Source organism: Phyllostomus hastatus, unplaced genomic scaffold (assembly GCF_019186645.2).
Source record: "Phyllostomus hastatus isolate PE091 unplaced genomic scaffold, TTU_PhHast_1.1 phas_contig_226, whole genome shotgun sequence".
NCBI lineage: Eukaryota > Metazoa > Chordata > Mammalia > Chiroptera > Phyllostomidae > Phyllostomus > Phyllostomus hastatus.
Genome location: NW_025333763.1, coordinates 50,294 through 67,326, shown reverse-complemented (window position 1 = coordinate 67,326; position 17,033 = coordinate 50,294). Strand labels below are relative to the sequence as shown.

Sequence of the window (17,033 nt, the reverse complement as noted above, 5' to 3'; positions counted from 1 at the left end):
ATGCCAATTTAGCAAACTGCAAGTACATTTAAGCCCAGGAAACATGTTCTGTATTCTAGATAGTCTAAAAATATATGCAAACTAAGTAACAAATATACTAGCGTAACTTTTAATGATGTTCATATTCCTTAGAAACATCTATCAAGACTTTTATCTTAAATATTTTTTATTTATTTAGCTTAAAGAGAGCAAGGGAGGGATTGAGAGCGGGGAGAGATAGAAATGTGGATTCGTTGTTCCATTCATTGATGCATTCACTGGTTGCTTCTTGTATGTGCCCTGACCTGAGATTGCACCTGCAGCCTTGCAGCATTGGAATGATGCACTAACCAAATGAGCTCCCTGGTCAGGGCCAAGACTTGTTGAAAAAAATACCATCATTGGAGCCAAGCACTTGATGAGCTAGTTTTAAGTCATATCTATGATTGAATTGACTCTAAAATGCTTAAATATTGTTTAGACACACTCAGTGGAACCTGAAGTGAAGCCCATGCTGGCAGAATGAGATGCAAAAACAGGACTAAAAAGAAGTGCCTCCAGCACCAAGCACCACTGAAGGTGAACTTCTTAAACAAGGGCTCTGAGACACGTACTACCAATGCATGGTTTTCTGAAGTAAATCTCTGGCTTAATGCCATAGATTAGAGACACCCTGGAAACCAACAGAATGCTAACAGGGAAACACAATGGGAAAACCAAAATTCTAATTCTTGTTGGAGCAGTTGTCAGATAAACATTCACCTTTACATGTTGGAGGATCTGGTGACCACCCAAAGTTGTAACACTGAATTGAATCTGGTCCAACAAGTTTCAGTCTTTGTCTGCAGGAGAATTTCAACACGTCTCCAATGAAATATTTCTCTTTCTTGGGCTGAACATCTATTGTTTGATCTATATCAGGAACAATGCATTCCTTTTCTATAAAAACAATTTCATAATTATTATGAAAATAACTTAATGAGCATATACAATTTTTCATTGCCAAATAAATGTTATATATCATGCAAAGATAAGTTGCTGGGTGTTGCATATACAGAGAGGCATCAAACCAATCCTCTCCCTGGAAAAACATTCATGTATTAGATTTACACCTCCTTCAAATTCATACGGGACTCCCTGAATATGAATACATGTGTTATGAAAATTTGTGAGATGAAATTGCTCATATTGGATCTGATTTTATCATTGACATTTATAAAATTTAATATTTGTTTTTGTATTATCAAAATAAAACTATTCTCTCACAAAAACCCCATTAATGCTATAATTTTAAATTGGAGCATGCATAAATAAAAAGTGGAACTTTTGTTTCGTATACATGGGAAACCAGGACACTCAGAGAGGCATTTCTGATATTTTCAGTTAGAGGAACATTAGAAATTGCTTAATTAATAAATTAACCCAAAATGTAATCAAGCTGAAACATAAAAGAAGATAAAACAACATTCCCAAGGTCACAGAGGTAGACGTATTCTAGGTGTCCTGAATATTTATATACTATAAAACTATCTGTTCTTACTTAGGTATAGTTTATGTTGGCCATTAATAAATTATTAGTTATTCTGATTCAACGTAGAATGTGTAAATTATGCCTTAAAATTTTTTAAAATTGTGAAATTTATTACATTGTTAAATGTTATAAAAATACATTTTGCTTGATTCCTCTCTCATTCATTAATATAAAAATTAATAAGTGGAATTTAATATTTCCAATCACAGCAAGAAGAGAATTCTTATGAATTAAAAGTTGAGTATTAACACATAATCATAAAGGTAGACATAACTTAAAGATTTTCAAAAGTGATGTAACAAAAACCTCAATAATTTGCTTTTGTTTTGGCTTTTGCTTTAACGTGAGCTTTGTAGCTTATTGAGAAGATCATGCTTGAATGGGAACAACTGGGATACTTCTAAAATGTTTTTCCAATATTTTCCATAGCAATTCTTGTATTAGTGTGTGTCCTCATTTCCATATTTTGTGCTCATTTCCTATCAATTCTCTATCTCATCGTATTGTAAAACAATGCTGCCTTGAGCAAAAAAAAGAAAACAACAACAAATAAGTTTTGGCTGTTGGCTATTTCCAGCTGTTATATTTATAGAAGGACTTAAGAAATGTGATTTAAGAAGGAGAATGAATAGGCATATCCTGAATTACAGATTTTTATTTATATTCATTCAAAAGTCAAAATTCTAAATCCTAGCACTGAGACTTCAATATGTTGGTCTGGACTTTTAACTCTGAAATGTACATGTAGTTAAGATTGTTGTTGGCACTGTTTGGCTTAATGGTTTATGATAACATTGCTTGGAAACTCCTCTCCAACCAGGAGACTTTCCAGGACATTTGAAATCAATTCCAGTGTCAGCTACTCAGTGTGCCAGTCCCTGCTACGTGGCCGAGGAAAGCCCTCTGAAAGGAATGCTAAGCTGCCATTTGTTTGCTCTGTCCTTGGAAGCCTTACATCGTGCTGGCGAATTCTGACCAGTGTGTCCTCAGAGTCATGGGTAACTGCAAATTCTCAATAGAAAGCCATATTGACCCTGGTGCTTTCTACCACTGTCTCTGTCACCTCTAGGTCCATTCCTTCACATTGTTCTGTCGTGCCTGATGGCCTTGGAAGCACATATTCCTGATTGGGCATTCTTCCTTACAGAAGGCCCTCAAGGCTATCAAAGCTTCTGGGTTCATACAATCTAGATCTGCCTCTGATCCCAGAAAAGAGTGACAGGGAGATTACACTTTCATCACAGATTTGTGATGTGCTTGCACTCTAGGGCACATCAGTGCACTGGGTTGGATGGGTTGTTGTCTTTAGACTTCAAAACCCCTGTCCTCCCAATTTGCATTGAATCAGAAGGAGACAACTCAGTTGTATTCAGTATGCATTAAAAGTAATTCCACATAATCCAAATTTGTTAAAAATAAAACATTTTAAATGAATTTTATTATGATAATCCTGAAAAGTGACTTACCGTGACAGGAGGGTGTACCAGACCAACCACTGTGACCACACACTATGAAGCCTGTGGTGCGTCCATCTTCATTTCTATATCCATCCTGGCACTCATAGTCCAACCTGTCATTGACCTTAAACCACGTGCTGCCACTTCTGGCTCTGGCATTCTCAAGCACTGGCATATCACAAGATTCTAATGCACAATGGAATTGAAGAGTTCATGTCCAGTAGCATTTAACAGACACTCTAAAGGGGTAAGTCCCATCCCAAGGAAATGCATCACCTAAGAGCAATCTCAGAATACCAGTGATAAGTCACTGTCCTGATATTGTTACTCAGGATGAAAACAGGTGTTTCTACAAAGTAGTTTTACCATCACTTAAATCATCTGAACAATTTAAGGTCATTTTTCTCAATGCCATTACACTCACACATTTATTTCACCCTAGCAGGAAACTAGACCCTAACAGACCTGCTGGACTTTGGTTCTGGCAAAGCAGAGTAGCATTTGGTGAATGGAGGTAGGAGCCAAACTCAGTAGCAGTTGGGCCATCAATGCCAGAAATGAAGTTAACTGGTTCAATGAAAAGATTAATTTTCAACAGTGACAGTGATTTTTAAACATTCTATAGAAATCTACTTTAGAACTTACTAATTTTAAAAACTCACATGCTAATTGAACTTTTTTCTAATATCCTCTTAATGGCTGGATATTCTTCTATACTTATCAAGACTGAATGGAGAAATAGTTCCACACTGATAACTTGTATAGGAAATTAAATTGTTGAACAAATAGTCTCCATTTTCACTAACTCCTTTCCAGAAAGATGTTAATGTAGACTTCAATAGTTTTCCTGAAATTTTTAAACATATTATGCAGCCAGCTAATTTAAAGATTTAAAAAGTAAAGAAAACTATAACAATAAAAATAATAAGAGACATTTTTCTTTCCAAGTCAGAGTGTTGTAATGGATAATTAATCACAATTTAATATAGTATCAATGTGATATAAAGGCAACCTTCATCATTTTTTCTTTCGCTAGTCCGCATTGTAAGTATAGAAACTGAAAAAAATGAAATAATAAAAGTGGATATTTTACATATTCACTTCATGTGAATGAAAAATACTATTATGTGGCTTTGGGATAAATACTATAAAATGAGAAAAGTGTTCTTAGAATATTCTCATAAACATTGAGGAGGCAACAAGCACTTCTTAGTCTCCACTGATTCAATGTTGATGTATGTTTTCTTAAAAATATAAATTTTATTTGGAAATGGGCCTGCTCTGCTATTGCACATATAAATTACACAGGTGACACTGTTTTACAATTATGTACTGTGAACACGTTGCAATTTAAAACATAACTTTTATGTCTAGGAATGAACACCCAGATGTAAAAGTCTGACCCCCTGAAAACAGGCCCAGGCCAAGGCCTCATGTAGAAATGAATGAGTTGACACCAGAACATACAGAAGGGCTCTCACCAGTTTGGAAATCACGGGAAGTTTTATGATGAGAAAACCCTGAACTGAAAGATGGGCTATATCTACCTTCTAGTAGGTCATTGTAAAAGGCAAAACTTATGCAAACTTTCTCAAAAACCTTTTATTTATCTTTTCAAGTGGAACCACCTCAGCTTCCACCAGCCCAAGGAAAGGAAATCAGGTAAAGTAACCATTTCTGCCACAGGCATCGGGGCAATAACTCAACATCATGAATGACTTACTAATGCACCTGGGGTGAGCGGACCATCCACGCTGCAGACACGTGATCTTTCCTGATGTCTGACCATCTTCTGTTAAGTAACCTTGTTTGCACTTGTATTGTGTTTCTTTATATAAGGGGTATGTCAGTTCAGATTCAGAAAAAAATCCATTCTCAACTTCTATATCCGACTTTAAACATGTGACTAAAGGGAAGAGAGCATGAGGGAAAGGTAAGCATAGGGTCCATACACATGATCATTAGGGTTCTAACAAAATACAGCAAAAACAACAAAAAATGGGGCTTCTGTTGTGAATGAAAACCTGGAAAGTCCTAATCATCCAAGGTCTGGTATCAGAGAAAATAAGCTATGAGTCTCCAAAAATATATATCGAAATATATATCAACATAACCATTCCCATTGAGAAGACATTGCCTTCATTATTAAATCAACAAACAAGTGCTGGCAAGGTTGCTGAGAAAAGGGAACCCTAGTGCACTGTTGGTGGGAATGCAGACTGGTACAGTCACTGTGAAAACAGTGTGGAGTTTCCTCAAGGAACTAAAGATGGAACTGACTTTCAATCAAGTGATCCCTCTGCTGCGCCCATACCCTAAGAATCCTGAATCACCAATTCAAAAGAACCTGTGTTACATAATGTTCACAGCGGGGTTATTTACAAAAGCCAAATGACAGAAAGAGCCTAAGTGCCCATCAGTCAATGAGTGGATCAAAAACCTGTTGTACATTTACACAGTGGAATATTACGCAGCAGAGAAAAGAAGGAACTCCCACCCTTTGCACACAGCATGGATGGAACTGGAGAGCATCATGCTAAGTGAAATAAACCAGGAAGTGAACGGCTAACATCATATGATCTCACCTATAAGTGGAAGCTGATCAACACAGAAAACAAAAGAGAAAATAGAACCAGAAATATGGAAATAAAGAAGAAACTGACAGTGACCAGAGGGGTGGGGGAGGGGTATAACAGGGAAAAGAAGGGCAGGGGACAAGAGGACTCATGGGCATGGAAAATGAAGAGGAGGGGGTTGGCTGTGGGAGTTGGGGGGCGGGGTGGCATTGAGCAAGGCGGGACAACAGTAACTGAGCAACAGATTTTTTAAAAAGGTATTAAAACCAGGTCTGGGAACTAAGCAAGGCTTAGTATATTCAGATTGCCTTATAAGAAATTACTGATGGCTACAGGAAGGAGTTGGGGCTGTGTGGCATTGGGCAAAGAGGGATGGGGACATCTGTAAAAGGGTCACCAATGAAAATGAAGATAAAAAATAAATGTAAAAAATAAATTATTAGGATGTGTCTGTGCACCGCATGTGGAATGCTACAGCACGCCCGAGCACTCCTAGATTGTGTCCATCCCCGGGACACGTTCTAATTATCGCTGAGAAGGAAGAGTCACGTGTTCTCGCCTCATGCCGAACCAAGGTCCCTAAATGAGGGGATGGACGTGCTAACGACCTTGACGTGGTTGTCACTTCATAATGTGTGCACATGTCATCATAACTAGCTTCCACATGTGCCATTCCCATTCACACTGAACACAGAAAAACATATTTGAAAAAATGACAATGTTGGCAGACGTAAATTGAAAACAAACACTACAGAAAAATGTACAGAATTAAAAGTAGGCTTATGGAAGAAATTTAATAAAATGAAGAAATGCACGGTAGGAATACCGAAGAGAGATCCAGCCCCGCACAGTGAAGAAACTGAACCAACCCTGTGAAAACAACCCTGTGAGCTGTGTGCATGCACCTAGCGCCTGGCTCTGACTGCTGAGAGAGAAGGCGAATGCTGTGGGCTCTGTTCTCACAGTGGCTTCATTGGGGCGGGGGTACAAAGTCTCCTGAATACAACAAGGAAGAAAACACTCAAGCCGAAGACATCAGTCACACTGAACAGAAGGACAAACCCGGCATTCTCAAACAGGCTGACATCACTGAACTTGGAGTCTAGAGAACACAGTGGGAAGAGCTACAGAGGGAGAGAGCCCCACACACCTGCAGGCTGAACACATCACGCTTCAGAGCAGGGCAGAGCCCCGCCACAATGGGCAGGGAGTAACCCCTCCAGGAAGAACCAGCAGGAAACCATCACTTCATGAGGGTGAAACAATCACCCTCAACATTAGGAGATTTTCACATCGGATCAGTCAAATTGGAAGGACGTCTTTAAACACTACTCATTTACTAGAGGGGCCAGAAGAGGCCTTCTTCATCCACATTTCGAGTAACCTGGTCCTAGTGGGCAGGCTGCCAAACCAGCTTTATCAGTTTAGAAACGAGCCTTGAGTGGGTCAAGTCAACCTGAACAACAAAACCAAGTACAAAACCACTGAGCCTGGAGGTCTCGGACCCCAAACCTCCACCAGGTGCAGGACTGGGGAGGCGCTAACTCAGAGAGAGGAAGCTATTGCTCCCAGGCCCTTCCACACACCCAGTCCTGGATCTCTGTGCCCCTGGGGCGGGGGGGACCTGTCTGCCAGAGTCCGACTCTCACCAAGCTGCCCTCATGTAGGAGATATTCTCTGTTGTGATGTCACAATACACACTATTCCTATGATTCGATTCATTAAACCCAGAGGCACAAGCAAGTAGGAACGACAAGAAGTTGCAGGTTGAAGGGAGCTGAGTGTGCAGCTCTGTGTCCAGCTTACCTTGTCCATGAGCTCGGGAGGCCCACAAGGTGACAATGAAACTGACCAGGGACAGCAGCATGTTGGACATCCCCGAGGGTGTATCAACACGAATATCCCAGCCGTGCTCTGTGGGGTGTGAGTCTGCCTCGTGAGCGGTTGTTAGTGTGAGCCTGAATTTCAGGGCACTGCCAGGAAGCTGGTTTGTTGAGTTCACTTAATATCAAAGTTCAGAGAGTTTTGCAATATATGCAAATTTTTGTTGAAAGTTTCCCAATCTCTTTGTGACTCCCTTTCCTCATTGTCCTTGCACAACCTCCCTCAGTGATATTAACACACCTGATGCAAAGTTGACAAGAAACAGTAATTTTTAAATTAAACAACTCTAGAAATGGATGAGGTTTTCTCCGTCAAGAGGTGGACTGGGAATAACTCCGAGTCAATGTCCCTGTAAGTAAGTATCCCTTGTCCTGCATGTGTCCTCACCCAGCCTCAGTCCTTCAGGTCTGTGAGCACCAGTAACCAAAGCTACTAGCAAATGTTTGCTAAAATGTTACTATTCAATGTTATTTATCTTAAGTTTTTATTACTCAGTAATGTATAATTAATATTCTTTTTCTCAAAAGCACTCTTTCATATCTCCTGTGGTTTTCATGAAGAGCTTCTCATAAAAGGAAAGACCTCTTGGGACCTTTTCGCTCCCAGAACGCTCCCCTTGACCCCATCGTCGTCACCCAGGCCTCATTGCCCTCACGTCTGCGCACCTACGTCTCTGGCCTTTGAGAGGTTCACACACAGGGAGCTTTACGCACGTCACTTACTGTGGCCTGGTACTTCTGGGGACCTACCTTCTCACGTGCAAGAGATGCCATCCAGCCACCTTGTGAAAAAGTCACACAGTTGTCCTCATGGCTGTAGCACCATTTTCCTGCAGGTGCTAGAAAGTACGATTCATTCCTATCTTTTGTGCATGGACGTCCCTGCTTTCTTTCTGGAATATTACAAGGTGTCACTGGCAACAAAAAACAAGGAGCAGATAAAGTAATGATTTCAATGACCAATCAAAACACAGAAGAATTATTTCATCGATGAACTATCACCTGTTTGGCGTCACTGTCCTCCTGATTTAGGGCTCCGGGGATGAGAAGGGTTACAGAGTTCGGAGGGCAGAGCTGGTGCAGAGGTCTTGCTCAGGTGAAGGAGGTTATGTCTTGTGTGTCATGTGATGTATGAACTTGGATGTGGACTCTGGAGGGAGCGAACTGTTCAGACGCACCTGCGGTGTTTTCCGGAGTCCCTGTGGTCCAGGGTTGGGTGAGCAGAGGGGTGCCGGCTCCAGGGATGAAGGGGCTGTTTCTACCTCTCAGCTCCTTTGTCCCCCTTTTGTCTCATCTCCTCTCTCAGCAGGAAGTGGGCCCAGGTTCTCTTCTCACACCAGCTCATGCAGAGAGACTGCGGTGTCTTATGGCTTCATTGTTGTATTTCCTTACATTCATGCCCCCCCCGCCCAGTTATTGGAGACAGTGTACTGTCTTAATTATATATATATAATTACAACTAATATATATAATTATTTATAACTATAATATATAATATAACTATAATTATGCTTTTTTATAATTAATAAATTTATATATGAAAAAAGAAAGGAAATAATTAGAGTTAAAATTGATGCATTGGTTAGATTTGTAAGGGCATGTGCAAGGAAGATATAAACAAGGGAATAAATTGGAAAAAAGATTATGTTAATATAGGATAAAGCAGAAAAATCTAAAACTGAAGAAATCACCAATGCAAATAAATGTAAAATGTTACTACTAATTTGGTAAGCAAGCCAAGCAGAGATTAGAATCTCTGTCCAGTTCTTTGGAATACTAGAGGGCGTCCAACATCCTGGGACAGAACAGATACAAAAGCATTTTAGCTGTCACTCAGTAGTTACTGTGCTAACAGTGATGTTTGCTTTACACTTTTGAAATGTTTTTCTGAAACTGAGATGTAAGAATACAGAAGTAATGAGACAGAGAGGAAGTGTATGGAACAGTTTCTAGACCCTGTATTATTAGCTGAACTGTAAAATTCAAACAGAACTAATGCTTTACTTATCTATCTATTTGCTCATTCATTCACTTACATATCTTTAGAATATTACTTTCATTTTATTTTGTTGAAAGCACAGACTGCATTCCACCCCCAAGGCCAGCCAAGTGTCCCATGGAAGTCCATGACCTTATGACATTTCATAAAATCATTGTAAGCTGAACATGTAATATTTTACACACTTAGGTGTCGTCCATGGCAATGACGAGCAAAGAGTTACCGAGCACCTTCCGGATGCCAGGCACTGCGCTGGGCACTGGGACTTGATTATTGTCCACTCTTGTGACAGTATTTTCCTCATGGTCTCGTGACAACACTCTATTGTGCTGTTTGAGACCCAGATGAAATCTTTGTAAAAGAGTGTTTCATGCCTGTAAAAATGTATTTACTCTTGTTGTGGGTGTACTGTCAATCCATGCAGTGCATTTCAATTTCATTTCCATTTCAAACATCTGTCAATAAAGACATCCTAAGTGAAAACATTTCCACACTCTTAGACACACACATGTGGAACATAGTTCTTGGGTTCTAAATGCTATTTCCTGTTAAAAATATCTGAGGTTCTTGCAAGCATGTGTGCCCATGTGAGCAGTTGGCAGGAGAAGTACACACTGAGCGTGGAACAACGCACTGTGATATAAAGAAGAGAAAGGCTGAATGAGTAAGTGGGGATTCAGCCGAAGCTCCAAGAATGTGGTTCAGGTGACAGCCCCTGGCCAAGACTGGGGTAATCCAGCGACCAATGGAGAAATGAATGTGACCAAATGTGACAAATGGATCATTAAACACTGAATTCTTGCTGATACATACAGCAGTTTTAAAGAAGAAAAACAAGTCTTGAACACCATCATGGAAGGACACAAACATAATTCTTGCTCCAGAAAGTGGAGATTGAAGGACAATCATGATGAGTAGCTACATTTAGGTGAAGGTTTAACTTACACAGCCTTGGTGAAGGGACACTTACCTGTGTACAAGAGGCACCGGGAATGAACACAGAAGAACGATAGAACTGATCTGTGAAATTACTGTTTTGTGACCTCCAATGAAATAATTGACCAAAACCAAGTGTGACAGGTTCCACTACTGTTGGGTAAAAGGTTGGGAGAAACACTATGTGCCCAAATATCTGCATTAATGGCAAAGAGATGTGTCCATTGTGATGATGTCCCTTCATGTGACAGGAAATTTGCCAACCCAGGGACCCAGGTTCCCTAACTTGGCTCCTTGGTGATGGCCAGTCTCCTCATTGGAGTGATGTTCCAGGTTTGGTTTTAACACAGAGCAACGAGGTACCACTTCAGGTATTTGTAGTTTAATTACTTACAGCTTTTTTTTTAATTTTAAAATTTTTATTGAATTGACTGAGGTCATATTGCTTAATAAAATGATACAGCTTTCAGGGGTACCGTTCTATAATACACCATCTGTAAATTGTATTTGTGTGTTCACCACCCCAATCAGGTCTCCTCCCATCACCATTTATCCCCCGTTTACCCTCTTCTACCTCCCCCACCCCCTTCCCTCTAGTCATCACCCTACTGTTGTCTGTGTCTATGGGTTTTTATTTCATTTTATTTTTTCATTAATGCCTTCACCGTTCTCACTCAGTCCCCCCAATTCTCCCCTCTGACAGCTGTCAGTCTGCTTCTGTATCTGTGAGTCTGTCTCTGTTTTGGTTGTTAGTTTACTTTGCGCATCAGATTGCACACATCTGAAGTCTCATGCAGCTTGTCCTCCTCAGAATGGCTTATTTCACTTCGCACAGTACTCTCCAGGTCCATCCATGCTGTTGTGAAATGTGAGACCTACATCTTCAGCTGGCATCTTACAGTATTAATGTTTTTATAGAAATGAACAATGTTTATATTCAAGTGAATTTAATTAGTGATGTGTTTGAAGTGTACAAATATAAAAAACATATTTCAGGCTCTGGCGTTTGAAAGTGTCCAAATCTCTGTAAAGCAGCGAAATCATGAAGATGATATTGACCCGTCCTCTTCATGCAGAGCTATTTCTGATTCTCAACATGTGTCATCTTACTTTTTGTGTGTATTTATTCTAAATTAACATATTTCATCACTGAAAGATGATACATGTTCAATACAGAAGAATGGGGGAATATGGGAACTGAACCCCAACTCCTACCCCCATTGTCTCTACATCCAACAGAGTTGTGGAAAGTGTGTCACTGCACTTCCTGCCCATCTCTGTTCTGTAAATGCATATTCACAGTTCACAGCATGTCCTGAGATTGTGCGAATGTGTTTAAACTGATGCTGGGTTTTCATCAGGGCATGTGCCACTGCCCGCAGTCATACCCTGAATTGTATCCCACCTGCTTTGTGTGACATGTCTGAGAGCTTGTATGTACTGGGGGGTCACACTGCAGGAGATCATGCCTGTCACTATCTCTGGTGTGTGTTTCCCTAGGACAGGTAATAACTGCTGATATCTTCTCTCCGACACAGGTGTGACATAAGCTGGTTTCTACGTGTTTGTGAAGTGATTATATTTTGAAGATGGAGACAAGCATTTTTTCCCATTTCCTCTGCAACAAGAGTCTCAAACAGCCTCAGAAGTTCCAGACAAAGTGTTGGGAAAGTGAGGGGAGTGGTTGGGTGCAAGTGGGCCATGAAGGGATGGCTTCTGATTTCTGGCCACAGATGTTGGATGAACAGAACACACAGCATTGTGGTTTGCCACATTTTAATGAGATCCCTTTCAGAGCAATTCATTGGTCTTTCACATTATAATGATATCAACATAAATTCTGATTATGAAGAAAAATGAGATAAAATATACTTGAAAAAATACAGAATTGGATTAATATAAAATATTCTAAATGAATATGTGTATTTCAATTTTCAGACTGCAATATAACCATCATTTCATTCACAAGTGGGATACGTCAGTTTTCCTGCCCGACACGTTACCCGGAATGCGGAAGGTGGTGACTTTGCACGATACCCAGGTCGGCAGGTGAACTCAATACTATCATCTGATTCTGAATAAAGTTTTTTGTTCTGTCTCCATTTTAACCGTATGTTAAACTTTTCCATCATTTCTTCTGATATTACACATGCCTCTAAAGGTAAAAACAAGAAACATAAAACATTAAGTGGTATACAAATTCTCAGTACAGAAGTTTACACTGTCATGTAGAATCTTCCACACTGATCCAGGAACTCATTCTCAGAACCTTTTTCAATATGATTCATTGAAAAGCCATCCTGTAGATGTAAGCCATTTCAAACAATTCATGATGTAAACATGAGGTGCTCTGTGGGATAACTAAAGGTTAAATCAAAGTTCATAATACCAGTTATCATGTGTAGAGTTTTCATAAGAGAATCTTTGTTGCTCTTCCTGCTGAAGAATTTGTCATATGTTATTTACTCATGCATCACTATGAGGGAGTCAAGCATTCATCAGAATAATGGTAACCCATGAAAGTTCTGTTATAAAGAGGAGAACATCACATTCTCTGCACAGATTTCCCAGGACCCATGGGAATAGCAATACACTTACCTAAACATTTGGGTGGTTCTGACCACTCTCCATCATGACATGTTATTAACCTGTTTCCCTGAAGTTTATAGTAGGCCTGGCATTTGTACTCCACTGAGTCTCCTGGAGCATAGACGGCTGATGGGAATGTGGTGATGTCCCCATTGTCAATGGTTGGAGGGCGCCCACATTTTCCTTTGGACTCTACAAAAGGACAGTCTTTGATTTAAGGTGGTTCTGTAGTAGGTGGGGGCTATCCTCACCTCTTTAAGGCACCAAACTATATTTACCGCTAAATAAGGGAGTAAGCAATGTGAATAACCAAGTGAAGGATGCCTGAACAAGAGCCTTAAACCTAGGGTGTACAGAAGCCACCACACAGATGGGTAAGCAGAGAGGACATAGGGACAGCCTTGTCCCCCTACCATGGACAATGGCTTGGAAGCTGGAGAGTCAGCTGGGCTGAAAGGCCCCAGTGAAAAGTTCACATTCTCAACCTCATTCTGGAATCCATGACACAGAATATCTCTTCTTCTAATGTTCCAAATCTGTCCTAGAGTAAATACACCATAGTACTTACTCAATCTATGGGTAGAATGGGTGTTTAAGCACCACCATTTTATTTGCATGAATTTATTTCCCCCATAGGAACCACTTCATTATGTATTCATACCAACACAGTTTGTCCCTAATATATCCTCTACAATGGGGGTGAGGGGAGAACAAGATACTCTACCTTTGCACTGAGGTGGGTCTGTCCATTTCCCATTCAGACAGGTCACCTCTACATCCCCAAATAGGTCCAAAGGTTTCATGCATTTGTAACGTACTCTGTCACCAGACTGATACCGAGTCATCCTGTTTTGTATAGTGGCATTTTTGACTATGGGAGGACTCCCACAGGAATTATCTAATAAAAAGAAAAAATATGTATCTAATGCAATGAATGTTTATAACTCACATCAACCAATGGGATTCCCTTGTATTTCTGGAGGACTTAAATACATATTAGTCTGCCATGAAGATGGTAAAACTTTGATTCAAAGTTTTGTATGTATGATTCAAAAAGGGGATAATGCAGGGTTGTTTTTCTCTGTAAGAGTTCAGCTTCTACATCTTAAATTTCTTTCCCATCCTCTCAAAGATCAATAGACATTTACAGCCAATGTAAATGAGGGCTTTTCTGGCATTTCCCTTTGAGTTTAGTAAAAAAAAAGAAAGTTATACAAATTGAAGATGAATTGATAAACTCTTAAAAGTCAGAATAACAGATCATTTCGTATCAGATTTTGGTTTAAATCCACATATCTATTCATTGTGATTTTAGGCTCTTGGGCTAATAAGTACAGCAATCATTTCCTTAAGGAGTGAGTCAAGAATTAAATGCTTTGAGGAATGCTGCATATTTCAAGGAAGGTGGTTATCTCACAAAAGATCCCAAAGAGGCTGAGGAAAATATGAGAAAAATGAATTTACAATTTAATGAAAGTACTCTAGTCATCTGAGGGGGGCAGATTCTTATAGATGCTAAGATGAGCAAGGAGCTTCAGCTGGAGGTAAAGTAGTAGTAGACTGAAGTGGAAGCTGCTGGGAATTCCCATTAAAGAGTTTCAGGTCACCACCTGGAGTTTTGGATGCTGCTCTGAGTGAGCCTGTGAATTGGCATTTGCATTTCCTCCCTTTTCCTAGAAGGTGCTGATGCTGCTGTTTCAGGGACCACCCAGTAAAAACAACAGGCTCTCAGGTCAACCCTCACCACCCCTTCCATTCCTCTGTGTGAAGGCACCAACCCCCGCCGCCCCTAATATGGCCTAAGACAGAGCCTGTGTTCATCTCTTCATCATGCTATAGCAATGCTATATTGTACTATTTAAGACACTTCAGGAAATTAAAATCAATGTTTATCCAAACACCTCTGCATGTGGGTGTCCCTATCCATCTGCCAGTCATACAGCGAACAACATTGGATCCGTCCATTTGGTAGTGCTGTCGACATCTGTAAGCTACTTCATCTCCTGACTGATATACTTTTCTGTTCTTGTTTACATTTATAGGTTCGGCATTATCAAAGCTGGGTGGGGAAGGACAAGTTGTTTCTGAAAGGAAAAAAACAAAATACTTGTTCAGTAAATCTTTAAAAATAGATATTGGCCAATAATTTTACTCTAGAATAATAGGTACATACCAAACCAATGTATACTGTACAGCATTTTTCTTATAACTTGAAAATATGTTAGCGGTCTTGACTTGATCACATTGAATGACTCTACATTCATCAGAAGTACAATGTAGGGTGAGGGGCCAGAAAGCCTGATGAGATCAGGACCACACTTCTTGCATTCAGATTATTTTTTGCCCATAGAAACTATCTATGCTATATACATATTTCTAGTCTTTCCTTCTGTCCAAGTCCATTTCTCAGAATTATGTGAAGCATTGGAAAATGACACAAATGTCTCTAAGTAGGTAACTGGTAAAGTGACATGAGCGGAGTCATGATGAGACTGATGAGCAGGGGCCAGCTGCACCCCTAGAAGTGACATGTCTGAGTGTGCACATAGAGCAAGGGGCAGAGGGGCAGGGGGACCCCAAAGTAAACCAATCAGGCTCCTGTTGTTAATCTGTTCCTGTGATTGGGGCTATTAATTGTCCACCAGAATCCAGAACCTTTTGGAGATGCCTTATTATATTCTAAAATGACTGCAGATTTAAATTTACATCGTTCATGCTCTAGTTACAGATATTGATCAGCCTGAGAATAAAATTAAATACACCATACTTATGCACTCTGGGGGAGGGCTCCATTTTCCTCCTGAACATATCACAGATGCAGGCCCATGAAGTGAAAATCCTCGGGCACAGTGGTACGTAAATTTTTCTCCATACTCATATCTGTTTTTCCTGTTTGATGCAGCCCCATTGGAAATTAGAGGTGGTGGTCCACAAGGAAGTCCTGAAGGAAAAAAGTTATGAATGATTGCATATATTGCTCTCTCTGAAATTTATTTCATGTACTGGTTGGCATAGATGGCACTTTTATTTGATCACACAGGTGCTAATAATAATACATCACAGAAAAGGTGCATAAATGTTTCCTAAAACCACCATTGTAGTGTGCATCCAGCCATCAACTTGACCAAAAACTTGAAAAGAAAAATCTCCATATATTTAGGAATGGGACTATTAATGCTTCTCTAACCCATCACGAGTAATAAAAAGAAACACATTGAGAATCATGTTAAGAAAATTGTCATCTATTGTAAGAGATCAGACAGGACATTGTAGGAAGAACATAAATTTTTAAAAAACCTACTGGCAAAGCCTTCAATACAATGTATATAAATATTTAAAATAATACAAATAGCTGTACCTACATGAATAGTTAGGTTTAATTTCACTACACATCTAGTTTTAGTGGGGAAAATGCAGGAATTAAAAGTAATTTCATGTATCACATTTTTTTATCCACTTAGGGACTGATTGGCCCTCGGACTGTTTTCAGGTCCTGGCTGTTGGAAACAATGCTGCTATGAACATAGGGGTGCATATAATCTTCCCAACTGGTGTTTCAGATCTCTTAGGGTGTATTCCCAGAAGTGGGGTCTCTGGGTGAGAAGGCATACCTATTTTTAATTTTTGAGGTACCTCCATACTGTTTTCCACAGTGGCTGCTATGTGGCTGTGAAAAAGAAGGAAATCTCACCTTTTGCAACAGCATGGATGGACCTGGAGAACACCACGCTGAGTGAAAGAAGCCAGTCAGAGAAAGACATACGGTATGACCTCACTTACATGTGGAATTAGTGAACAGAAGAAACTGGTGAACAAAATAGAACAGAGGTGTGGATGCATGGGACAGACTGACAGCTGTCAGAGGGCATGAGGGAGAGGGGGGCTGGGTGAACAAAGGAGAAGACATTGCAAAAGGACAGGTATGCATAGCCCATGGACACAGAAGACAATGTGGTGATGGCCAGAGATAAGGCAGGGGGTGGAGGCTGGGTGGAAGGGCACAAAGAGGTAGGGCACAAGGTGTTGACACCTTGGTAATAGTGTCAACAACAAAAATAAACAGAAAGAACAAAAAACTAAAGC

At 40.0% G+C, this 17,033-nt stretch overlaps 1 protein-coding gene across 1 annotated transcript in view; it reads right to left on the bottom strand.

The window, feature by feature from the left end:
• The window catches only part of LOC123817881 (complement factor H-like), a 75,861-nt gene that overhangs the window by 34,614 nt on the left and 24,214 nt on the right, over positions 1–17,033 (bottom strand). Inside the window, exons 12-20 of the mRNA XM_045837665.1 lie at positions 15,718–15,891; positions 14,852–15,034; positions 13,675–13,848; positions 12,960–13,142; positions 12,328–12,516; positions 7,350–7,544; positions 4,691–4,873; positions 2,977–3,153; positions 742–918 (exon numbers count right to left, since the gene is read on the bottom strand). Coding sequence (XP_045693621.1) covers positions 742–918; positions 2,977–3,153; positions 4,691–4,873; positions 7,350–7,544; positions 12,328–12,516; positions 12,960–13,142; positions 13,675–13,848; positions 14,852–15,034; positions 15,718–15,891 — 1,635 coding nt within the window. The remainder of the gene's footprint in view (positions 1–741; positions 919–2,976; positions 3,154–4,690; positions 4,874–7,349; positions 7,545–12,327; positions 12,517–12,959; positions 13,143–13,674; positions 13,849–14,851; positions 15,035–15,717; positions 15,892–17,033) is intronic.